The sequence below is a fragment of the Gymnogyps californianus genome, chromosome 20 (assembly GCF_018139145.2).
Source record: "Gymnogyps californianus isolate 813 chromosome 20, ASM1813914v2, whole genome shotgun sequence".
NCBI classification, from domain to species: domain Eukaryota; kingdom Metazoa; phylum Chordata; class Aves; order Accipitriformes; family Cathartidae; genus Gymnogyps; species Gymnogyps californianus.
The window spans coordinates 11,492,174-11,518,118 of record NC_059490.1 but is presented as its reverse complement, the minus strand read 5'-3'; the positions used below and the strand labels follow the sequence as shown (position 1 = coordinate 11,518,118).

General features: G+C 46.2%; 1 protein-coding gene across 6 annotated transcripts in view; it reads left to right on the top strand.

Moving 5' to 3' along the window:
• Window positions 1-4,118: 4,118 nt before the first annotated feature.
• The window catches only part of MSI2 (musashi RNA binding protein 2), a 260,590-nt gene continuing 238,763 nt past the window's right edge, over window positions 4,119-25,945 (top strand). For all 6 annotated transcript variants that reach the window (XM_050908824.1, XM_050908822.1, XM_050908823.1 and 3 more), the window contains exons 1-5: window positions 4,119-4,180; window positions 4,373-4,413; window positions 4,579-4,660; window positions 5,082-5,166; window positions 9,390-9,431. In XM_050908824.1, the coding sequence (XP_050764781.1) occupies window positions 4,119-4,180; window positions 4,373-4,413; window positions 4,579-4,660; window positions 5,082-5,166; window positions 9,390-9,431 (312 nt within the window). The remainder of the gene's footprint in view (window positions 4,181-4,372; window positions 4,414-4,578; window positions 4,661-5,081; window positions 5,167-9,389; window positions 9,432-25,945) is intronic.

Genomic DNA, 25,945 nt, shown 5'->3' with positions numbered 1-25,945 from the left:
GAAACCCACCGGCCGATCAATCTCAAGAACTTACTAAATGATAGATGGAATATAATATAGGTCATTATTTCTTCCCTATGCATGAAAATGAATTATTCAGTAAAGATTTAGATCCTTTTTATTATGACACTGAATTTATTGAGCATACAAAACATAAATGCAGATTTCTCCAGCACCAGATAGATGAACTCATTCTCCAGGCAGCGTGAGTTAGATGCAGCCATTCAGCATCACTGCACGGCATAGACAAGATGTCCAAACGGCTGGGGCACACGACTGCAACGTGGGCGATTAGGAGCTACCCCTAGCTCAGCTGCCAGCTTCCTTACTTGGCATAGTATTTCCAAAAGCCCCTGGCTGGTTTAGGAGCCCAAGATCTATTTATTTCAGAAATCAGGCTCTCAGGACCCATGCATCTTCAATGAGATTTGGAGTCGTACGCCACTTAGGCCTTATAAATGCTTATCTTAACAAACTCTGCATCTCAATCTCTGATCTGAAACAGAGTTGCCATACAGCGAAAGGAAGTCAGTGAGGCTAAAACCCGTTAATGAGAAATAGGTGCTATACGAGTACATGGACAGATGTGGTCTTCCTGAATTCGGCTGTCCACAGAGCTACCGTCTAGAATTTGGGTTGGTTTGTATCAATAGCAGTAACTTACCTTGTTATCAGAGTAAATGCTCCAATTTTTAATTGTGCAGCTAGGGACAATGTCACCACCGACCAGCAGTTACAGATGTCAGCTTCGCAGTTCATTAGCTACTTCCGAAAGTCTGCTGGGAGTTCAGATTTTTAGCACGGAGAGCAAAGGGCAAGCCTGCAAACTCTCCCCGGTTTGGAGAAAAGGCTGGGGATTGGGGCTGGAACAGCACCGTTAGAGACGGGAGCTGTCTGCTGCCCAAGCAGCAGGACAGCAGGTCCTGCTTTGTCACCCGTGGGCTTCAGGCACCGAACGCACCCCCAGAGCATCCTTGGTGAAGCCGTTATGGCTTTGTTCTCTGGAACACGGGGCAGTGAAGTGGTCAGTCCCTGTTTTAGGGCTATGCTGACTGCGGAGGGTTTGGGGACAGAAACACAGCAGTGCTGATGCCTCTTCTGAGCCTTCCCTCTCTCTCTACGTCTGCCTCCAGGGCAGCAAAGTGAGGTGCCTGCGTCCTCTGTACTCGGACCAGACAGCAGGGAAACTTGTTTCCTCTGGGCATAGCCCAAACATTTTACTAATTTTACTAACTCCCTGGGCCAAATTCTGCCCTAGGTAATGTTAGAATAATTTTTTCCTCAGAAAGCTGTGGTGTAATTACATGTCATGGGTGTGTGCTGGCCGGGATGTAAGTGGAGGTGGCAGGTACTGTAAATGGCCTCACTGGTTTTTGGTGACGTTACAGAGGCTGAACTGGGTGTGTTCTGCAGATGCACTCGGGCAGCGGTTTGCATTGGGCTGTTTTCTAATGCTGCAGCATCTACCGCTTCCCTTGGGCACGTCATGTTCTTGGGGAGTGGGCTCTGCTCTGGGGGCAGCAGAACTGGTTTCTGGGCTTGTGGAGCGGTGCGAGGGCAGCCTCGAAGAGAGGGGAAAGCCCTGCACCCGCTTTCCTGGCTGCGCTGCCCCGGGCTTTCTCAAAATCAGTCATTAGCGGGATTTTCCTCTGGCAAGCACCATCAAATGGCCATTGCATATACACCCGGAGTAAGGACCCGGGGGGGTTTCCAGCTTAATGTACATACATTAACTGCTCAGGTTTGTAAACCTCACCGAGGGCAAAAACAAACACAGTAATGGAAGGCTGGCTGAAAATGAGCTGAATTTGTAAATCTCAGCAGCGTGTGCCGGGGAAATAGCAAAAATGACTGAATAGATTGGAACTGGTCACCTGCCTGAACCTGGCCACAGCTCTGGGAAAGGCGGAAAAGAGAAAGTACCGATAAAGTCTTTAAAAAGCCATTTGACCTGTAATGTTCACTGATGTAAGGGATAACAGTGGATATTTCATTTTAATATATAGAAATCAGAATTTTTTTCTTGAGCTGTAATCAGCTGCACTGAAGTTCCCTCTGTCCATCAGCAAAATCTGTCTCGTGCTTGTTCTTTCTGGAACCCCTTTAAAATTCTGCACCGCTGTCAGAGAGATTAAAGGGGTAATATAACCCCAGGAACCACACTCCTGACTAGTAATTTCCCGGTGATTATTACAAGAAATAGCTAAGATCTAAAGGAGGCTCAGAGGGGGGAGAAAAAGACTGTTCTTTAATCCCCCCCATCCATCTACTCTGCACACTGGTGCCGCTCACCCCGCTGGGGCAGGGCCAGGTCAGCTCCTGTCCCGGCTGGAGCAGCCGGGGTCTTCCCTGCCTGCCTGGCCCCTGCCCGCTGGAGACCCGTGCGGGCGCCTGCCATGCTGCTGAACCAAAATTCAGCACTTCGTGACAAAACAAACCCAATAAAGGGAATTTTATCAGATTTTACAGTGGTCGGCGGCATCAAAACATGAAGATGACTGTTTCTCTGGTAGGCCTGACCTACCAGACCTGTGCACGTCCTCTAATTTACGCCTTGTTCATTAGTCACCGCTGGAAAGTACATTTACACACTGCCCCCACCCCCCCCAAATAAAAAAAATTATAATTCCTGAGCTTGAAATAGTTGGCGACCCCAAAATAACTCTTGCAGGCATGGCCGCTGAGCTGGGAGGGCTTCAGTTAGGAGGCACTCGGTCTCAGGGGAGCTGAGGTACTCAAAATCAATGGATGTTTCCGAAAATGTAGGGCAACGTGGCTCAGTCCCATTGGGCGGGCGGCCTGCGCTCCCGCTCAGCACTTCTTAATTTAGGTGAAACTGGTTGCTTTCACCTTATATAATTACGACAATACTTGGCAGCCCCATCGCCGCTCCCGTCTGACGCTGCGAAGTGCTGTTCAAACGCCGAGTGTAAAACGTAGGAGCTGAGGGTAAACGCTGTCACTCGCGCTGGGCAGTGCCCTTCTGGGGCCGAAGGCTGCAGCGGCGCTGCCGGAGCCCTGGGACGTGGTGGCACCGGGATGCGGGAGCCCCAGGACATGGGGGCACGGGGATGCGGGAGCCCCGGGACATGGGGGTACCAGGCACCAGCCACTCTCTTTGAGCAGCCCTAGAAAGTTGTAGCTTAAACCCAGAGTGTTCGCAGGGTCCAGGCTGTGCGCGGCACCCAGGCGAAGCGCGGAGTGGGTGCCGACATCCAGGCTTGGTGACGGGACACATGACACCTCACCGTCACGCCCGAATTTTTCACTAGTCCCTACAACTTAAATTTAAGTTCCCTTTGCTGGACGCCCACCTTCCCCTTCCAACAGCCTCTTCCCAGACCCGGGCATGATTTATTTCACACCAGTCCGGCTGTGCCGAGGGGGAAGCAGGGCAGGGGTGATGGCGGGAAAGCCCACATCTCACGCCACCTTCACCGTAAGAAACCTCCCCCCGCCACACACACACACCTCGGGGGTCTACTTTGCCGTTGCGGACCGGCCCACGGACACGCGTGGACGCCCACAGCGGGCCTGCGGCGGCGGCTAGCGGAGCCGTTATCAGAGCGGTGTGTTATCAGCCGGAGGCTCCCGCTGATACCGGGTGCCGCACGGGCAGGGCGGTGCTGGTCGCTGCTCGCCCTGTTTGGTGCTCTGGTTGCCCCGGGGCGCGCGCTCGGCAGCGGCGGCGGCGGGCGCGCGCGCGGCGGTGACGTCACGTCAGGGCCACGCGACGGCGGCGGGCCCCGCCCCGTGGCGCGGGGGAAGGGGGGGGGGGGGGGGAAGAGAGGCGGCGCGGGATGGAGGGAGGAGAGGATGGTGGCGGGGGGAGGGAGGGACGGCGCGGCGCGGCGCTGAGCTAAGCCGATCCCACGTGTGACGGATCTGGCTGCTTCCCCAGCGCCTCTCCAGTGAGATCCTCCGGTAGCGGAGGGAGGAGGAGGAGGAGGAGGAGGAGGAGGAGGAGGAGGGGGGAAGGGAAGGGGAAAAGCAAACCGGAGCGAACCGAGCCGTAGCCGGGCCGGGGGGGGCGGGTTGGGCGGGCGGGCGGGCGGGGGGGGTTTCTCTCAGGGGCTCTCGTTCGGCGCGGCGCGGATCGCTGCGGGCTCCGCGCGGCCATGGAGGCGGACGGGAGCCAGGCTACCTCGGGGAGCCCCGGCGAGGCGCAGCACGACCCCGGGTAAGTCGGCGGGCGGCGGGGCGCGGAGCGGAGCGGCGAGGAGCGGGGCGGGGGGGGCCGGCCGACCGGCCGGCCCCCCCCGCCCCGCTCCTCGCCGCTCCGCTCCGCGCCCCTCCGCGCCGCCGTGAGGTGCCCCGTCAAAATGGCCGATCCCGCACCGGCGTTCAACTCCGCTCTCTTCTCTCCCTCCAGCAAGATGTTCATCGGCGGCCTCAGCTGGCAAACCTCACCAGGTAAGGACCGCCGCCCACCCACACCCCCCACACCCCCCCTCCCCACGCGTCCCGCCCCGCGTGGGCCGCGTCCCGCCGCGCCGGGGCCTGCCCGCGCCCCCTCCCCCCCCCACCCCCCCTTCCCCTCCTCTGCCTCTTTGCTTCTCTCTCTCTCTCTCTCCGCAGACAGCCTTAGAGACTATTTTAGCAAATTCGGAGAAATTAGAGAGTGTATGGTCATGCGGGACCCCACCACCAAGCGCTCCAGGTAAAACCGCCGCCCACCCGAGTCGGGTTGACAAACTTCGCGAGTTGCCGCCGGGGCGGGTGGACCCCCCCCTCCCCCCCCCCCCCCCCATCCCGGCCCCGCACTCCCCCCCTCCCACCCCCCCCCCCCCCCATCTCATCCCACGCGTGACCGGTGGGGCTGTTGGGGAGGTTTCTCCTCGGTCCCTGCGCCGCATCCCTCCAGCCGGGAGGAGGAAACAAAGCGGCCGGTGGAGGCGGAGAGGTGCAGGGGCGGCCGGGTCGGGGCTGTCCGTCCGCCCTCCCTCCTTCGGAACCGGAGGCTTTGGGCAAGGGGAGGGGGAGGAAACAACGATTTATTTTTATGACTTCTCTCCTTGTCTCTAGTTCTCATCATTTCCCCCCCCCCCCCCCCCATTCCTCTCGCTCTTTGTCTCTCGCAGAGGCTTCGGGTTCGTTACGTTCGCGGATCCGGCGAGTGTAGACAAAGTCCTGGCTCAGCCCCACCACGAGCTGGACTCCAAGACGGTAGGTCGTGCGTGGGGCTGCCCGGCTGCCCTTCGTCTGCTGCGGTGGCACGGTGGTGACAGGCGATGTTACAGGGACCGTGCCCTCGCCCCGCGCTCGGCCGCAGCTGCGACTTCGGCTGGTTTTTTTGCGGGGCGGTGTCAAGCTGTCATTGAACCGGGACTTTGCATGCTTGGGTTTTTCCTTTTTTTTTTTCCTCGAGTCCGCCTTTAACTTACGAAAAGCGGTAACTTTCTTTTTTTTAAATCCGAATTTACCCATACCGACCGATGGCTCCTCCCCCAGCCTTATATTTTATTGAGCGGTGACATTGAGAAAACTGTAGAGTAAAATCCCAACTTTTTTTGGTGTTGTGCTGCAGAATGCTTTCTGCGGGGAACTTCCTTCTTCTTTTGATTGATTATTTATTTATCGGTGCGCGTGTTTCAAGGTGGGAGTGACTTACTGTCAAATCGTAAAAGCTGCTTCTAGTGTCATTTCCCAAAGTCATTTTTTGGAGAGATCCCCCTCACCTGTGATGTCAGGGCCCTTATGAAACGTACACATTAATTTATGGAAAGCTATGCGAGAGCTCGAGAGTAGATGTGGTAGAGAAGCACGAGTCCTAATTTGTTGTTGTTTCTCCAGAGCTTTTTGCTACACTCAGTCTCCAGTGGATAACATAAGGAAAATGCTCATGAGATTCAGCTGATCTGTTTTTTTTTTTTTTCATAAACATTACATTTGCTGCTTTTTTTAAAATAAAAAATCCACATGTAAGTTTGCCCCTTGACCTGATACGGCATTTTCAGTATCGGGTCAAACAAAAGGTATCAAGTGTGTGTAGCTTTAGGCCCTGTTTTTCTCCCTGCGGTCAAGGCCATGCAAAAGGATGAAGTTTTGTGCCTCTTACTTTGTTGCAATTTTAAGCCTCAGCAAACCTGGAAGGGGAGCGGGGAAGGACACTGGTAGAGGTCATTATTGCTTTGGTACTGATCGATCTGAAGGGGGTTGTGTTTTGGGAAGGGAAGGATCGTGTTGGTTTAACTGTCTGGCAGAGAGCTTCTGCTGGATGAATCGAATGTGTTCGTTGCTGTAACTGTCTTTTATAGGATGTATTCTGGATCTTAAAGGTTTTATTTTAACATGAGCATGGTGTTAGGAGGAATCCTGTCTCGGTGCTGGAACATCTTGTGTGTGCCTGTGTGTATGAGATTGTAGTTAAATGAAGAATAGAAGAAGCAGGGAGCAAACATGAGTGTATGATTTTTAAAAAATGTGATTTATATGAAAACAAAAAGCCCAAAGCTCTCATAGAAGCAGGTGGAATCTAGTGTTTTAATTCGACCTACAAATTCTGCTGGGCTTGTCTGAACACGTACATAGCCCATGCTTTCACATGCCTTAATAATTTGATTTTAGGTTTAATCAGATATGGTAAGATAACTGATTCAACTGTGCTCCTGAGATTAAACTCACTGGACTTTTCATGTACAGCTATATTCTCTATATGTTTTTAAAGATAAATTTAGATAAGAAGAACAAAGGCAAATAGTATCTTGAACAAGGATTTTAAAAAAAAAAAAAAAAAATCATGGGAGGACACCCTGTCATATTTCTGACTATAATTAGGTCCTCCCCCAGCTTTTTTCCTGTATCACAGTCTAGTCCCTGCAATGTATTCATTTGCTCTTCTCTGGGGGAGGGGTGAAAAGCTTGACCAGGACAAATTTGCCTCAATTTTGATTGTGTGATAATGATTGAATCAATCTAAATAAGAAACCGACCTTAGACTCAGTAATGCAGCTTAAAAGTAAAACATAAAACTGGCCAGGTTCCCTTCCAGCCGTTTATTTGTAGACGTATTGTAGTAACTGTTCTTTAGTATAACATAGCATTTGACTCTGTTTCAACGTTCAGCACAGGAGGCAGATCGGTTGGGTATTGGCATGGAAACGTCGCTCTTGTTTACAGTTACGTTAAAAGCTTTGTTTAGGTAATGGCCATTCATATCAGAAATAGTATTATAGTCATTTCCTAGAGGACTTGTAGATACAGTAAGTAGAATTGTACCTAACTAACTAATTTTTTTTTGGTAGAAGTTTTTTTTTGTTTTGTTTTGTTTTGTTGTTGTTTAAATAGTTGACAGGGATATGCAAAAGGTATGGGTTTGCCATGTTGATTGCTAGTGTTCATCTTCAAACGCCGATGGTGTTTATCCAAAAGGTTTTGTGACGGAAAATTCAGTTATTTAAGAAGGGCTGTCGCTGTGGTGCAAAGAACTCCATGCTCTTTGAACTGACCTTCAAAAATGACTGTGTTGCTTTAGAGTTTAATGGCTCTTCCAACTTTTTACCAGTGGGACTTACTTAGCAGTGATGTCCTTCTGGTGGGACTGGTGTTCTTCATTGGGAAAACTTTCACTTTTGAAGCAAATGTAGAAACGTGCATATTTGCCTCCACCTTTGGATATCGCTGTGGAAAATCCGTACCTGTTGTATTTCCCCAGTAGACAAATGCCTAGTCAGTGCTGAATATATTTGTAGATAATGTTAATCTCTATGAAAAGGTTAGCTTTCTAGATAAATAATTTTACTTTTTATGCTTTTTGAACAATAAAGTGGCATGTAATCGCTCATTTCTCAGGTATGTCCTAAAAAAGATACTACATTTGTATCTGATGTAGACAAATCAGTTTATCAGTTGCACATCAAATATTTGTGATATTTCGAATTTTGACAAATTAATTGAGTAGAACTGCTTTTTAGGAGAGGCCCGTGGTTATTTATCAGTGACAGGAATATTTATCACCACAGGAATAACAATACCAAATGGAAACATCTCCTTTTCCTAATCAGGGTTAGCTTGAGGGGGGAAAAAAACAAACAAACCCCAAACTATTGAAGAAAGCCTCTACTTCTAAATATGCCTTAACACAATCAGTATTAGTTTCATCAGTTTGTTATATATAGTCAGAGACGACACTGAAAGCAGTCACAAGTTGCACAGTTAAGGTAGGATTTAGTCCTTTAAAAAATCCTTTTCCGGACTCTTTATTTAGAATGTGTCTGCGTGGAGATGCTGCTAAAAAACAGAGGTGAAATCAGCAGCACGTAGACATTTTATTGCAATCATTTTGAAAGATGACAATTCAAGCTGGGCGGTTGTTTAAAAGGTATGATTTTTATTTACATCCAGCCATGCATCTGTGGTGGTGTCTTTTTGTTTTTAAGTGATTTTTTGAATGGTAGAGAAGAGTCGCTTTTTAAAGATGACCCATGTGGAAGTTGTTTTTAAAATTGCAGAATTAGCATTTTGAAATTGCAGAGTGGACATGCTTTCTAATTTATGCAGCGCAATGGGAGTCAATGCTGCATCTTAAAGTAAGGGAGCATGGGGTAAAACAAAGATTTTTTTTTTTTTTTTTTCTTCCTTTTTGTCTCTGTGGTGGCATGCTTTATTCAAAAATACTTTAGGTAGCTCCTTCATGGAAAATCTTTTTTAAGAACTTGGTTTCTTCTGGTTTAAAATGCCTGTATGTTTCATTTGTGTCTTGCTCTCCTCTTTTCCCACCCCTTCCCATAAATGCCCCTTCGTAGTCTTTTATTGCTCACATATATTCTTTGAGGGTGAGCAAACCGGATCGATTTGGCACATTGTTACGAAGGATAATCTTGTAGTCCTTCTAATGTTTTAGGTTTAATAATTGAAATGTGAATAATTTGACTTTGTGTTTTGCATTTCTTTTTTGTGTGGTGTTGCTAGTGAGTTGACAAAACAAAGCAGAAAAATAAAAGAAAAAGTAACCCCAAACCCAACTGAAGGAAGGTGCAGGTGTCAAAAAGAACAGCTTAAGATCTTGATCAGGAATGCTTGGCCGTCTTTCTGTGCAGCCTCCAGAGTATGCAGATAACGTTTAACACGCAGTTTTGGTTGTAGAGGCAGCACCCAGAGACTAATACAGAGCTCCCTGAGCACCAGCGGAGATTGTTGCCCAGAAGATGATGTAGGAGGTGTACAGAGGAGATGTTTTCTTCCTCTCTTCCTGTCTCTCTCCCCCTGCCAAAAACCCCGCAGACGAACCCGGACTGTGATCCATCAGTTCCAGAGTAGTTCTAGATGACCCAGTGTGCTGAATTATAAGCCTGAGAAATGAGGGATTAATAATTCAGTGATTTAAAAACAAAATAATATAAATTGACAACAAAAGCTATCTTGTTGATTTCCCCTTTCTTTTTCCTCAGATTGACCCTAAAGTTGCATTTCCCCGACGAGCACAGCCTAAGGTAAGTAGGAGGATCGATAATAGGATTTTAGGCACACAGAGAATCATTGTTGCCAGGCAGTTCAGGTTTCAAACAGGGAATTGGCAATGAAAGCTTTTAAAGCCGGAGTGCATGGCGTCTTAAGGGTATCAGCGTATGGCTGTGAAACTACAGGAGAGCTGCTTTGTGCGATATTACGTGTCTCCAGTTTAACCGTCTCCTTGCAGAGTCCCGGTCAGTTGTGGCTGGCTGAAAAGCAGAGACTTCTCTAGTTCTAGTGGGAGAGTGTTGCTGCGTTACTTGCGTTTGTTATGGTATTTTACGCAATATGTTTTGCATGGTGTTTATGAAGAGCATTTGGATTAAGTGCAGACTTCAGGCTTGTTTTGAGCTGAGCTTTCAGTTCTGTGGTTGTGATGGATGGGAATATATCTCTGCCTTCATTGTTTGCAAATTTTCTTTTGTATAACTTCAGAGATGTGTTTGGAGACTAATAAGCATTGGATAGCAAGTTTCTGATGAAGCTCTGAACTCTTCAGGCCACGGGGTATTCTTTTGCAAGAACAGTGAAACAATGAGCTTTTAAGTCTCTTAGCCGATCAGGCTGGCTGGAGAAGTGACCTTCTTCTTCCAGGGCACTCTTGCTATAGTCCGGCCAGTTTCCACGTTGGGACAGAGACGGTGTAGTGATGTGCAGAGAAACTTCTGTCTGCATGCTTACTCTGAAATATTGCTGGGAGCCATTTCTTCTGGAGGAGTTGCTTATGGAATAGCAGTAGTTGCTGCTCTTTAGGCTGTGCCTAACGAAAACAGCAGATCAGTTTGAAATCCAAATGTGCAGTCAGTTGTGTTTGAATTTTGAAAGCCAGAGGCTGAAAGAAAACTTTTGTAATTGACTTTTTCTTTTTTTATTTGTTTTTGAGAGTCTATTGGAAGAACTTAATTTAGCTGGTGTATGCCACTTGTATACACTCTAATCATCTTGGGTTACTTCAGTATTCTGTTAAAAAATGGAAAGACAAGGCTGCAAAGTTGTGGATGCAAGTCAATAAGGAAAAGTGGTTTAAAGTTGGTGGCAGGAGACTACCTGAACAAGTTCAACCTAACAATTTTATTGCATATAGCTCCTCATGAAAGCAAGCAGTTTAATAGCATGTGGAACCATGATGTTAAATATTATACAAAACATGCATCTAGGAAAAATGATGTGTAATTTAAAAACCCTAGGCATATAGCAGGAGAGGTGCTAGTGATTTCTTTAAAAGAAAAAAAAAAAGAACAAAACTCAACAGCCTACTTGCAGAATTTTAAACCAAACTCATGTGGTCAAATATTTAGAGGTTCTTTTCTTCATAGGACATATCTAATAACTAATTAGTGAATAATGGTGTGCCTGGCTTGCTTCTGCGCTAAGCAAAGAGTTTATAGTTTGTAGGATTTGTGGCTTCTGGATTATGTTGTTGGATTAATGTTGTCTCTAAGATACAATTTAAGGTTATCAGAATTTTGAAGGGTTTCACAATTAAAGTATGAAGATGATCTTGCACTGTGACTGATGTTCCTTTCCCCCTTCCCAATACCTTTTAAAGGCTTATTTACATTTTAAACTGTCTTCAATTACCAGTTAGCTGTTTCTACAGTGTTATTTGTAAAAGTTTATAACGCTTACAACAGAGCTGTTAAGCTGGCCCATGTGATTTCTTCTATAACAATTAAAAAAACCAGGGCATGTCTTATGCCGAGGATATTAGCGAGTTAAATTTTCATGTTAAAGAATGCAAAATCAGGTCATTTTTACAAAGGGGATTTTGTTTTTCTCCACATAGGTGTTTTCGGGTTTTTTTGGTGTGGTTTTTTTGTTTTTTGTTTTGGTTTTGGTAACAGACATCTTTCAAGTGTGGGGCAAATCCTGGATTGTACGCTGGATTCCACTCTGAGCAGGAACTCGCTCTCTCTGGAGAGGTCAGCAGTGTCTGTTTCTGCCTTTTTACACACTTGTCCTTCCTAAAGTGTTGGGATTTCTTCAGAGCACTTGGAAAAATTCTTAAGATTGAAAGGAGCCTTATTAGGAAATTGGAGAAAATCAGATGCAATAAAGAACAGATTTTTACATCAATTATGACGTATTATTCTGGACAGCATTTCATAATCTGGATTTTTTTATTTTCTGTTTTTTAATTAGATACTGAATGAAGGTTTTGGACTTTAGCTGTTCATTTATCCCAGTTGAATAGCGAATGCTTAGCGTTAAAATGTGATGGTACTTTAGTCTAATTAACTAGGTAATGCTTGGGTCTGTGGAGATTAATGGCATTTAATGAAATGTCTCTGTCTCTCTCTAGGTGTGAGGGGAGATTCCTCCCCCCCCACACCCCCCCCGTAGTCTTCCTTCCTGGTATGTTTAGCAAAATGGAGACTGGGCTTTTTTCTGTGATTTTCCTGGCAGTGGCTGGTGCTGAGGTGGAAGCAAGGCTGCGGGTGCGTTCCCCCTTCTTGTGCAGGCAGACCTTCTGGCAGCGCTTCCCTCCATCCGTCCCTTCGGGAGCCCTTTTGACCTGCCTCAGCACGATTAACTCTTCAGTGGGCAGCGGCTGCGCTGGTTCTCGGGCTGATTTTGCCTCCTTTGCCAGATCACATGCTTGCTGTGGTCTGCGGGGTCACGCTCACTTATTTGTGTGCACACAATAATTTGTGCTCGTTCCTTCCCCACTTCTGATTCACTTTAATTGGCTAGTCTTCCCCTTTCAAACCATAGCCCAGTAAAATGCTTTCTTTTCGGCTTTGTAAACTGCATCTCCATGATTTGACACCTCTCTGGTGATGCAAATTGGTTACTGAGCAAGAAGTGGCAGGTTGTAACAGCAGAGCATTCTTCCCTGATTTTCTTAGAATGACCCTCGCAGAAAATCCTCGGTGATTGCCTCCAGTGGATTACGCCATGATGTGTAATCCTGCTCTCCTTGTGAAGTCCAGGACGACTTGAAGCCATTGTTTTAGGAAATTTGCTGCAGGGGTTTAACTTGTTGAGGTTCTAGTATATGGCTAACAGTGAGATGAAAAGAATATATGTATGGCTTTCTTGCGGCTGCTGTTCCTTGGTACAAATCTGTCTTGCTTCCAAGTGCTGGAAGGCGCTCTGTAACAGTTGATCATTTATAACTCTGCTGACTTAAAAATTCTTAAAAAGCAGCAGTGACGGGGGGTGTAGTAGTTTTGTACCCCCCTTTGAATACTGAAGACTACAATAATTTGACTTTCTAATATACATAGCCTGTCAGTTCTGACATTACCTGCTATATTAGGTTGGAGAAGCCTTATCAAATTTAGCATGTTCATTAGATATTTTCAAATGTAAGCAATTTCCTCTCTCTACCCCCCGCCTTAGGGATTTATTTAAAAAACAAAACAAACCTGAAGAGCAAAAGGACAGCAGCCTCAGTCCATGAAGAAGCTCCTTGGCCATGAAAATACCTTCATGTGACTTACTGGTATAGAAATTTGGATGCTTTGTTGTGCAAAGCCATGTATGAAACAGAGGCAGATAAAACTTCAGTCAAAGTTTACAGTTAGTGAGGCTACCCACTGAGTTGTATTTTGTGCTCAGGTTCCTCCAGGATGGGACCGAGGTGCCTGTTCTTCATGGCACTTACTACAGGGGCATAGTGCGTGTGGTTGGGAATTGCTCCGGCAAGTCAACAAGCTGGAGCTACTTGTAGCATTCGGCGGCATTCATTAGCATTGTGTATGTGACCTGCTGACTATAGTCTGTATCCTTGCTCTTCAGCGGCTGTTAAATAAAAAGGGCAAGCCAACTACTGCTGCTGGCTACTGGAGCTGCTCCTGTAGCTCGCTGGTGTGGGCTGTGCACTGGGTGCTGGATGTCCAGCATCCTGTCTGCTGATGACCTAGAGTAGAGGTGGTTGTTGTCAAGATTGCATATTTTAATTTGGGATCTAGTCTATGTGGGTTGGGTACAGTATTCTGGTGACCATTTGGTCACAAAATACCAAAAGGGCTTTATTCAGTGAGGGAACCTTTTGTCTGATAATCAGATGGTGATGCTGAATACCAATGTTTTTTATTAAATGTACTTTATTCTAACAGAGGACAGTGCAGAACCGGTAACTGGTTCTGGCATCTCTGTGCTCCAGTCAGTCAGTGTATCTGCAAACTGCGTATCTTGTCTGTGGACTAGCTGGTTTCCTGTCTGGCCGGGCACATGGAGTGCAAGAGGTGCAGTTGTGCACATCTGTTCCTTCTTCTTGGGCAAAAAACAGAACGTCAACAACTCTCCTTTCATTTGAGTCACTGCTGGTTAAACCCATGTGAAGCTGGCTATTCCAGAGCAGCAAATGGAGGGCATGCCCTTTTGGAATAACACCCAGGCTAACCTGGGATTTTTTTTTTTAAAGCTAACCAGTGGATTTGGATGTCTGATTCCAATTAAGTTAACTGTGAGTGGGATGTCTGTGTCCCTTGGCTGCCTGATAAGCATAAGCCAGAGTAGCAGGGAGAGATTTTATTCCAAAGCAAACGATGGACCTTGAAAATCAAGAGTTCTGTTGTTTGTTTCCTCCCCTGCTTCTGCCTGTAAACTCCTCCAGGTTAGTCCCACAACTTCCCACCATATTTTAAGTATTGGGTAGACTTTGAAGTCTTTTTCAAAAGAATGTGAACTGAACACACTAGCAGAACTCAGGATTCTTCCTTTCCTGCCACCCTTCCTTCCCCGCCAGGCTGTAAAGAGCAGCAAGGTCAGACCTTTTCCCTATGATTTTTTTTCTTTTTTTTTTTTCTTTTTAAATTCCCCTGCATTTGCAGGTCTGGATGGAGTAAGAGAGGAAGTATTTCCTGCTCTTGGAATTGGGCATAGATGTGTACCTTGATAATATCGCTGTGTCTTCTGCTTACAGAGTAATATGAACTCCTTTCAGACGGTATGAGGGATTTCTTTTTATGGTCAGTGGCCAGTGTTTGGGCATCTTGTTCAACCAACCTTGATGCAGATGCCTTGTCCAGGGTAAGCTGCTCCTAGAATTTGTCTCCCTCTGGCATTGGATGGTCAAATGGAAAAGTTGATGAGTCCGAGTCTTGGCTAATCAACCCAGGCCTTCTCAGGTAGTAGAGGATCAGGGTTTTGAAACCCATTATTCTTGGGCTCAGATTCTTGCTCTCTGCAATCTGTTTGAGGCAGAGCGTGATCTCTGTTCTTGGATGCTGGCAGCCAGAGGAAAAAGTGGCTGGGCAAGGCCTTCTGTGGAGTGCAGTGAGTTTTGTCAGAGGCAAGAGCTGAGCTGGATTTTTGTAATTTTGTTGTTTTTGGAGATGTAAACATTTATTTCTTCTCCCCAACCAGTCAGGTAGATTGCTCGCATTGTCCTTAATCCCCACAGACTGTCTTGTACTTGTATAAAATGTATGTATTTCCATTACCATTGCCTAAGGACGTCTTTCATGTTAAGAATAGTCCTAATGTACTTTCCTTCCCTTTGACTTACTGCTAACTAAAAATTAAAATTGAACATCATCTAACTTGGGATTTTTTTTTTTTTTTTTTTAAAGAGGATTCTACATTCCCCGTGCTTTTCTGTATTGTTGGATTATTTTTAATGGCGTCTACCAGGTAACTTTTCTGCACCGAGACCTTGCTGCTTGGATATTCCAGGAAAGGGTCCGAAATGAGGGAGGTCAGGGAAATGGAAGAAGAGCAGCATGCTAACACCCTTGCGCGTTCCTCTCTGCTTCCAGATTGAGTACATCTCGTCTGCAAAGTGCTGAGCCTTTATCAGCCTGGGGGTAGGTCTACTAATGACTGATCTAAAACCATCAAATTCATTTATTTGTCACTGCCAGTGACAGGCCAGTTATTGCTAATGGATTCTTTTTTTAGCCTGTTGACTCTTGTGATAGTCTCATAAATGTTGTGAAATCCAAAGCATTAACGGAACTTGTAACTTATTTTTAGAGGAGAGCTGTTGAAACAGGGTAATGTGGTGTGTGTAGATCAAGGTATATGTTGTGTTGAGAAGGAAAAAGAACTCCTTTATTCCATTAAGCCATACATAGATGTCTTTGCTGTTCCTAATAGTTATTTGACTTTTCAATTTTATTTTAGTGTTCTCTTTAAACACATTTTGGGTCATGCTATAAAGGGAGGAGAAGCTGTAAATAGAGCCAGTCATCTTAGGAAAAAATGGCTTGTTTCAGAAAATGGTTCATCTGCAGGGCCTGAATCTTCTCTGTCCCTATTGTGCGAAAGCACTTAAGCATATACTTAAGTTGGCATAAGCATGTGGGTAAGTGCTTTGCTGAATCAGGATGGACTAAAAGCACATTATTAAATGCTTTGTTGAACTGTGGAGCCTGTAGCAGAAAAAGATTAAAAGATTACTTTGTGTATTTGACGGTAGTTTGTATATGGTCAGTCCCATCACTTCTCTTTCAGAGAGCGCCATTTTCATCTCTCTCTCATTTTCCCCCTTCACCAGAGGATTTCACTCACAAGAAAATATTAATCTGCTGTTTCCTCAAAAAAGTGATTGTAAGGTCAGTGTAGCATCAGACTTTAAAAAAAAAAATAAAAAAATCATTGTCTAAGCTTAGTTTAGTCTCTAGCCCTGCAATCACACATTCTATTTGCCTTAGTCACTGGAATAATTCTGTAAACTAAGTGAGTAGTGTTCAACGTGGCTTAGGTTTCGAAGATATTATTGCTGTAGAAATTGTGGTTTGCTGGGTAATTTGAAAGTTAATGTGAATCTCTGTATTCAGATCAGCATGCGGTATTAATAAGTTACTTCTAAACTTTGGCACTTTGCTGCTCTCCTGTTGAAAAAATTTCCTTTATTTTTTGAGTGCAGAGAAAATCTGAAGAATGTTAGGAAGTTCTTCTCCCCTGCTCAGTCATTCCTTGTGCTGGGACATCTGCAGCTGGGTGTATTGTTGTGACTGAGTAGGCTTAGATTAAGTATTAAGATTGTAGTTCGGGAACTTTGTATTATAAAGCCATACCCTGCTAAGACTTATGCAATTCTACACATGAGGAATAGTTCCAGAGACCTCAGCAAGCACAGTTAAATGTGGACAAGGCTTCTTAATATGTTGGTGAAGTGTACGTGGCAAGAAGGGTGAAGGAAAAGAAGTATTGACAGCAGCAGAAAGCGTTGTTCCCTCTGCCCTTCCCTCCCCCAGCAAAGACTTGCATTAATTTCCCATTGACTCTGATGTACAATAGGGAAGAGGTTTCAAGCTGACTGAAGGGGCAAAGGTCCAAGAAAACTACTGTAGCAAGAACTGATGCAGAGTGACAGTAATGAGGTGGCCTGGCAGGTGGGAGGGAAAACGGTGGGGTGGGGGAAAGAAACTAATATCTAGTGAATTAAGTAGTTCCCAGGGTTTGAAGTTGTTAAGTCCTCTTGGTTTTATTTTCCTCTGTGTGCCATACAACTATGAGATGTGGCTGGAGCAAGGCCTCCTTGGCTGAGAACGTGGGCAGGGTCCTGGTGCAGCTCCAGCCCTTGTGGTTCAGGGCTGGGTCGCTGGGAATGCTGGTGTTGCCCAGAGGATACGGAATTCTTCTGTGATGTCCCCAAACCTGCACTGTGCTGTTTTAATTTGTGCTTTAGTATTCCTGACTCTGAGCTCATCTTTATGTTGTTCTGTGGGTCAATTTTGCATCAAAGAGGAGGTGATGAGCACAGGGTGAAGAAGTGTTTTGAAAATTTGATTTATTTAAAATAGGGACTGTGAAGTGCCGGCAAGACTTTCAGCTTCTTGAATGCTGGTGGAAACAGAATGCCTGCTGGATAGAGAGTCAGTAAAGGTTTGTATAACCATTGCTGAATAAACGTTGTTCAGGAATCTTGCAGAAGGGTAATTTGGTGTGGTGTGTAAAGAGGTTGGAAGGAGCTGAGCGTTTGTCCCAACTATCCGTAAATCCCACTGGACTGAGAGGTATCGCTCAAGTCGGAGGCTTGGTTTGTGGCAAGAGCTTGTCAGCTGCAAACCCTCAGCACTGGCAGAAGGTTTGCTGTTTGTTGCACTGCTGGAAAAAGGTGTTACTGAAGGGGACATTGCTAGTGATTTTTCTGCAGCGCTTGCTGAAGGAGTGAAACTTCTGTATAGTTTTCCATTTGGCCACGTTATCAATCATGTATGTTCAGAGATGTGTCAGTGCTATTCCCTGCTCTGAGCCCGAGCTGTGCACAGAGCCTGATACATACACTGAGCATTTATGCTTTTGCCAAAGGTTTGCAAAGTGTTGTAAATGAGTATAAAGATGTTCATTTGCTGGTGAAATTCGTCTACTTCTGGTGTTGTATTTGGCAGACCTACAAAGCCTATAGCAGTGCTGTGTGCTCAGTGAATTGTGGAAGGGAACAGAAAACATTGAAAAGAAATCTGAAGTTAATGCTGAGATGTGAAATATGATAGGAATTTTCTGAGGACACAGGGCTATCGCCCCACCTTTTAGTCCAGGGCTGCTACCGACTGTTGTGTTGGATGGTGTCAGGCCGTTGCTCTCTGCCATGTCCTGAGGATCCCTGGGAGATCTCTCACGTGAGTCCCAAATGAGCCCTGCTGAGCCAACTACGGTAAAAGATGTTGGCTTCTTGCGGCTGGGGCTCCCTCTCCTTCAAAAAGTCTCTAGTATAAGGTGTTTGGGTTTTTTTGACTGACGTATTTGTACTAGACAGCTCACCTTCCTCCCCAGTTGCTTTCTGTAGGGTCAATTCTATAATTCCAGCCCTGGATGGGTGGCCTGCTGAATATTCAGCATACCTAACATTTGAACTCTGCCCTGTTCAAATATTACTTGGTGAAAAAGCCCCTTGTAAAACCTACTGTGATAATGTCCCAGGACCACTGTTAGCTGGGTTTGACCACTGAGGAAGCACAGTATTGCTGTCGGTAAGAGTTTTTGGTCTTTCTTGGCATAGCATGTGGGAACCCAAATAAGGCCCTGATGGCCCCTGGTACTGACGCTGCCATTGAGCCTGGAGAGGCAAGGGTTGGAGGAAAAAAGGAGAACAGGGGATTATCCAAAGCATCTCAGCGTGGCAGAGAACACAGCCATTTCCTGACGCCCAGGTTCGGTACCACACGGTAAACGGCCGCCTCTGTCTGAAAGAGACGTTGGCAGCGTCCCTGGACGTTGGGAAGGAAGTGTGTGAAGCGAAGCAGTACTGTACGCTGCCGGCTCTTTATGCAACTTGTCTTTGAGGGGTTAAACTGAGGTTTTTTTGTTTTTAACGACTTTTGATTGGAAAATTTATAAGGGAGGCCGTGACTGGAGTGCCAGCGCTTTGGTGCATGGTGGAGGTTGTAACTGCTGAGTCCTGAGGTTCCTGCTGTACGCTGGGGCTTCCGAACAGTAGAGGCGAGGCTTCGGGGAGGGGGAAGTGAGATAAGGACGCCAGGCCACAGCATGTGAAAGGTAGTTTGTGGTATGAATTATGGCTAATGCCGGTCACATGGTGGTTACAAACTAGCATGGGGCCTGGGATGCAGTGCTTGTGCACTGGGAGGCAAGGGGGAGACTGGCAGTGGATTTAAATGGGCTCAGCGGTGCGTTGCAATGCAGGGTCGATCCTGGTGCCCTCAGTAACGAGAGGAGAGGAAGAAGCATGCTAAGCTGCAGGTGTCCTGGAGTCCCTTTGCCTCCAGACGAGCGTTGGCTCCTCTCTTCCCTGCAGAGCTGCGCGCTCAGCCATGCCGGACGCTCCTCCACCCCCGTGGTCCAGCTCTTGGAAGCTGGCTTTCTCCTTTGTGCTGCAGGACCGTACCCGTTCCTCTCTGTGTGGCCGTCGTTCCTCCCTGTTGGAGCTTGGAGGGATGGCTGCGGTGGCTTCTCCGTCTTATGCAGATGAGGAGTGTGTCCTGACGTGCTTGCACTGCACCGGAGACAGGCTGCACCGTAATTGTGTGCCTCTGCTCCCCCTCTGCCTGCTGAGTGGGGATTTCCTGCCCTAGCCAGCCTGGGATCCTGGGGGTGGATGAATGGTGGTGAAAAGCACCTGGAGAGAGTTTCCTGCCACAGTACCTTTGTACTTTAAATTCCTGACTCACCTAATCCCGTGAACTGTGATCAAAGCAGCAGGTTATGCATGCGATGTGCCTGGCAATTTATGTACGAAGAGGGAGTTGTGATCATCTTGTGTGATTTCCCCCCGCCCCTTTTTCATCTGGTCACATCCTCTGTGTCATTAATCTTCCAGATCAAATAAAATGATAGTTGAAAGTCCTCCATAGTTATGATTCCCCCAAAGTTTTGTGAGCACGGCTTTGATTTTGTTGTAGTTATTAGAAGTCAGTTTAGATTTCTGCACCTCTATTTTGTAGGTATCTCCAGTGGATATTTTAGTAGGGACATTTCTCTTCTCTCTCAAACAAGTATGTGTATGCAATAGGAAAAGAACAAAATATAGAATAGAAAAAAAATCAAAGCAATTTAGTTACCAGTCCGAAGGCTTTAATGCTAAAGAGCCATGAAGAAACTTTATTGGAACTATAATTGCAGACATAAGCAGTGATTATCTGTCTTCATGCTTTTATAGTCCCCATCACTGTCATCTGAACACATGAAGCTGATGAGAGTGTGTGCAGAACGTTATTCAGCTGATGCTGTGTAATCCTGATCTCTTGCAATATGTGGAAAGTAAAATAAAGTGTCAATTCATTTGAAAATGATGGCAAAAGAAAAGGAGGGGAGAGGACAAATGTCCTTGCAGAAAACATAACCTTATTTCATCCAGCTTGCAGCTGAAGGAATGCAGTTGACAGGGTAAGCATCTCGTATGGACATGGTCAAAAGAAATTTTGCTGTTTCTTAATGTTCTTAGAGGTCTTCAGCAGGTGCAGTCCTTCATCTTTGGAGGGTGCCTCCCTTTGTTACCTTGAAATGTTCTGAATTTCCTCCAGCTGAGAGAAGGACAACAGCACCTGTTTGTCTTGCGTTCCTGAGAACTGGAGATCATTGGATCAAGGCAGACAAATGGATGCTGCCAAGCGCTTCTTGAGGTGGAACAGAGATCAGAGAGCAAGTCCTGAATTGCTTGGCCTGATTATTGGTGCTGGTTACGCAGGTGAAAATGTGCTCTGGGCTGTAAAGAGGTAATTTGGTGGTTGTATGCAAGATTCTTTTCCTGCTGCTTGGCAGGCCTAAAGATCTGAAATTCTCAGTATTAACTACTTGGTAGTTTTTGGTGAACTTGCTGGGCGCTTCAGAGGACTGCGTACATGACATGGTGTTCCTCTGCAGATGGGGAGCTTGCACTGCTGGTGCAATCAAGCGACTAAATCTAACGTGGCATTCCTGAACTGTAATCTGGTGCCCATTTTGTAAAGAGGCTTTTATGTCTCCACTGGCCTAAGAAACGTTGAGTGAGAGACTTTCTGCTGCTTGGCAGCCAAAGTGGTAGAAGGAGCAGTATATGCAGAGCTCCGGCATTTTGCATTGAGGTTAGTAATCTCAAGACAGGCACAGGCTTAGATGGTTTGAGTTTACTTGATCCAGGCCAGTGTTACTGGAGTCTGCTTGCTATCTTTTCTGCCCCTCGCTCTTCTGCTGTTGGTGCCTTTCAGGCAGGTGTGTTCATAGCCTGAAGTCAGTCTCTCCGTCTCGTAGTTTTCATTGCAGTCACCTGCTCAGGGTGATGTGGGGAGTCAGGGGAAGAGATGAGAGACGAGCCAGAAGTCCAGTGATCTCTTAACGAACAGTACATGAATGGTCCAGGCCTAAGTTTGGGCCTTAAGAAGGTAACTTTTTTGTTGACGATTTTTGGGTAGGGGAGGCACTTGTTGGACAGGAGACTAGTTCCTTTTTTTCTGAAATTTGGAGGCAAAAAGGCACCTATTTTGAAGGAGGAAGATAGATGCAGAGGAATCCAAAATGTCTAAATCTTATTTTATTTACCTAGCACTGAATTAGGACCAGGTAAAAACCACAACTGACCATATATGTTTTTGGTGGACTTTCCTGAATTTCTCAGTGATGATTGTCTTTGCTTTCATTGACGTTAGCAGGAGTTAACCACTAACTTCTGTTAGAGCAGGTCAAAGCAAAGCTCCTAAATTGCCTAATACACTCAAGGCCATTTTAAAAACAAAACCAGAAAACTACTAAGAAAGAGCCTAGATACACAAAGAAGGAGGTAAGGCAGTTTTTGGAGATGTGTGCCTGCCTGTGCTCTAATTGAAATCAAAATGACATAGTGATGTTTTGAAAGTTTCTGGTCTTCATCTTAGTGAGCTGCCAGTGAAAAACTGGTTCTTGGAAAAGTTCTATTCAAAATGTAGTTGATAGTCTGGGACATACGTTCCTGGAGACATCAGCATCCTACTTACGCGAAAGACTTACGTGCTGAAATGACTTAAACTAGTTTAAATCTGACCCTTATTCTTATCATATGGAGATGAGGTAAGTGATTGTCATCACCCTTGTTTTATGGATGTGGAACACAGAAGTGCTGCTCACGTGTTCTGCAGTACTCGAAACACAGTGGGAATCGCTGGTGCCTTAGGAGAGGGTTATTCTGAACCTGACGCGGTGCTGGGGCTGCACCCACAGTGCCACGTGTTTCCAGGTGTTGGTGAAGAGAGGAGACGCGGGGTTTGAGAAGCTGACGTCCCAGTTGTGCCACGGTCGGTGCCGTGTAACTCTGCATTTTCTTCAGTCCCCACAAGGTGACGAAGCTATGTGCGAAGATTGCCCTAGTGTTGCATCATTGGAGACAGGCATGAGTCAGTCATGAAAACCCTCTGCAAAAGGCTTTTGTAGCTAATACTGGCTTATTAGAAACAGTTGCTGAGAATAGGCCTGGTTTCCCTGGGCATTTGAAGCATCTTAAGAATGATGCTAGTGGTGCTCAGAGTCTGAGCGGGGCACAAGCAGATGCCGGGGTAGGCTCTAAAATGTTTAAGATGGAGGGGTGAGCGCCCAGAAGAACAGACTGAATGCAGCACGCCCATCTGACGTCTGCCTGGTGCTTCAAAACCTGTAGTCAGCTCCAGTAGTATGGGGCAAGAAAGGGAAGCAAGGAGTACAGAGCTGCTCCCTGCCAGGGTTTGATTAATTTCTGAGGGAAGCTCTGTGTGTGTGTGAATACGCAGCAGCACAAAGCAGTGCTGAAAGCCAGGGCTCTACGCACGAAGTGTGCTGGTGGACTTGGGTGATGAGGAGTCTTGCCGTCTGTGCGGTAAGGGAAGGCCGTGCGGGAGGCAGCTGGAGCCGGCGGGAGTGAGTGCTCCGTGCTTGTTTCTGAGCAGCGCTTAACCTCTCCGTCTGCTTCCATTGCTGTGAAATGCTGCTTTTACGGCCACCGCTGCTGCTGTAGCTCTGAGCACCCTGCACGCGCTCAGCAGCCCTCTGCCTGTGGAACAGTGCTGCCCTTCCGCACGCAAAGGACTTGCCTGTATGGCATGTCTGTAGAGGAGGAAAAATTGCCGCCTGGGCTTCTAGGTCCCGAGCTGACTACCCTGAAGACCTTGCTGTCCTCCCACGCTGCTGCAGGCTCCTCTGCCAGGCATGCTGGAAGCTTTAATTCATGTGCTTTGGGATCCTCTGGCAGGCAGTGCTGTAGAAATGAGGAGTATCATTGTGTTTTATTGTGGCTTCTAAGAACGCAGTGTGTTTGTGCTTCGGGGAGCCCCAGGGGCTTTGTTTTTCACCAGGCCTGAGCTATTCTTCAGTAGAGCCTTCCCGGAGCGTGATCTAGTTCTGCCCATTAGGAGAGAGAGACGGGCCTGACTGATTTCTGCTCCCTGCTGCATAATAAATCTGATACTAAAATTAGTGCTGGTCTCCCTAGGCCATAATTCTTGCTGAGATTATAGAGAATTGTGTGTGCAGAGAGGAATTGTGGTTGTGTGTGTGTGTTTGGTTTTTTTTTTTAATAACCTTGAGTGTCCAATTTCCAGGTTTTTTACTTAACCCTCCCCATCTTTTTCCCCTTTTCCTCTCTTTTGGGAAGTGCTTAGCCTTTCTGTGTATTTTGGCTATTTAAGCCTCTGTCACTGCAGGCAGATGAGTTCCTTGGGAGCTCTTCTGAAGGTTTTGTAATTGAGTCTTTTACCACGGCGACAGGATATTATTAACCTTCAGTAAAGCAATTTATTTCATACTCCTTTGTGGGGATAAGCCTTTTTTCCCCCAGGAAAATATGTATGTGGAAAGGGTTTTACGTACAGGGGTAGCTGGACTTGCAGCAGTGATTATGATTTAAAAAAAAAAAATTTACATGAAAAATAGGCAGTTCTGTTTGTGTCAGTTTAAAAGAAACCTTTGGTCCTAAATGACTCCCACCCCTGCCCCAGTGTTTTATTTTAAAGAACGTACTCTTTGCCTATCAGTGGCTTTGAAAGGAGGTTGTATTTCATTTTAGAGCTCTAGATATTTAGCCCCTGTGAGCACTAAAACATTTTGTTTTCATCTTTGAGACGGCCTTAAAAATGAACTGAGAGCTGGAGGGAGGAGTTCCTTGCGGGGTCTCCCTCTTGGCTTGGCCTTTGCCCTGAAATCAAATGCAGACTAGTCCAGAAGTCGTTAAAGACTGGATAGCTCCTAGAATAGCAATTTCCAGCGAACAAGCGGGAATGCTGGATAAGTGGCCAGCCTGGCTGAATAACTTGTATTTTCTATTGAGCGTGGTGACAAAGGCACCGATCTGGGATTCAGGGGATCTGGGCTGGTCTGTTACAGGCTGTTGTGTCATTGCATCTCCCTGCACCTAATTTTTTATTTTAAAAAGAGGAAGAGAATATTTCTTTTCCCATGTCTAGTTAGACTTTGCTTTTTACTTCAGTAGACTGTTAAACTTTAAAAAAAAAAAAAAAAATTAGCGACACGCTTGTCCTGGTTTGTGCCTTACTTTAAAACTTTGCACTTTCACAGAGCCTGCTTTCTAAGCAGTTCACTATGCCTTGCAGTATGAATATGTTCTTTTAGCAATTATATTAGATAAAGAGGTGGTATTATTGCCACATTATACAAGAGAGCTTGGATGAGAGTTAAAGTACTTTGTCCAGAGCTTTACGTTCATTAACACACTTGGATCTCTTGGCGCCGTTTGTAGGCTTTAATTGCGGAGTCATCCGTTTTTCTACACTATGCCTCTTTAGCACGCTAAACTGCTTCTGCCTTGCTACTGAAACAGGCATCCTAGAGAAAGTATTTTGGTCTGTGAGGCTTTTAGTGACCTTTGTTAGGGCTGTCCTCCAGAACCACGGTCTCCCAAACTGATCTTCCTGCGTTCTACCACTTTCTGATTTTTCCGGATGTGTTCAGTTTATTTTTATCCAAACTTTCTAGTGGTTCCATCCCTTTTACATTAGATGGGCTTTTCCACAGGCTGTGTCAGAAAGCTGTTACTCCAGACCTGAGGAGCACTCACCTGCTTTTGCTTTTGAGTGCAGGCTCCTCGTGGCAGGGGCTGCAGGGCTGCTCTGCAGAGAGAGCACTGCCTGCTCGGTGGCCTGGGCTTCTAGCAGTGGTGGCGTGTGTCTGGCACACGTCTTGGTGCCAGGAGGGAGGAAGGGCTGCTGGCCCGTTGCAGTGCCCGTGCTAGCCCTGCCATCTCTGGGGGTGGTACGGCGGGAGGGCACCGAGCTCTGCTGGTGTCCTCAGCTCACGTGGGCTGAGGTTAGGCACTATGGGACAGAGTGGAGAGTAGGGCAGTTGCAGAAAGGATGGGTCTGAGCCTAGGGATGGTGGGCATGCTGCTTTCTCTAGGGTGTCCTGCTGGGAGGAGATACTGATGATAAACATGTTTTGTTGGGAAAAACTGAAAGCGCTTTGTGCATGCTGTCCTTCGGCGGTGGTATGCACAGGTTTGCAGAAGGGACTTGCCCCTTCCTTTGAGGTTGTGGGTGTCTGTGTTTTGTTGGTAGCAGTGAACTGAGACTTTTAAAAACAAAGATAAATGCCACGACCTTGCTTTTATACCGCAGTCTTCAAACGCCATCAGTTCAATGTGCTACTGTATCTTCTGACTTGCCAAGCGCAGTGCGATGGTGGTACTGCTTCAGGGGAACAAAGAGGCTTCTCCAGAATCTGCCCTCCCATTGATGCCTCTCTCGTGCCTGGCCTGTGCTCGGCCCCCTTGGGAAAGGGCACTTTCCTGTGTGGTCCTTCAACCTCTGCTAAAATTCCAGAGACATGTTACATGCAACAGAACGTTTTTATTATCGAAAGACTTTTTGGCCCCTCCACATGCTGGTTTTGTAAAACTTTGCAGCTGGTAGATTTATTCTTACGTCTTCAACCAGAGGATCTTTCTATTTTAAAAACGCTTAAAGTACCCTTTCCCCCCATTTTTACTATAACTGTTGTTGTAAATGAGCCCCACAATCTGCAAAAAAAAAATCTTTTTCTTTAAAGCTTCCCCACCAGAGATTTAATTAAAATATTGTGAAAGGCAGTCATTGAAAATGAGAAACCTTTTGAGTGGAAGGCACCCTGATTTCCCTCCGCGGAGCTTTTTGTCACCATAGAGATGAAAAGAGAAGCTCAAAATTGCACTTTCCCCTTGTGCGTTGCT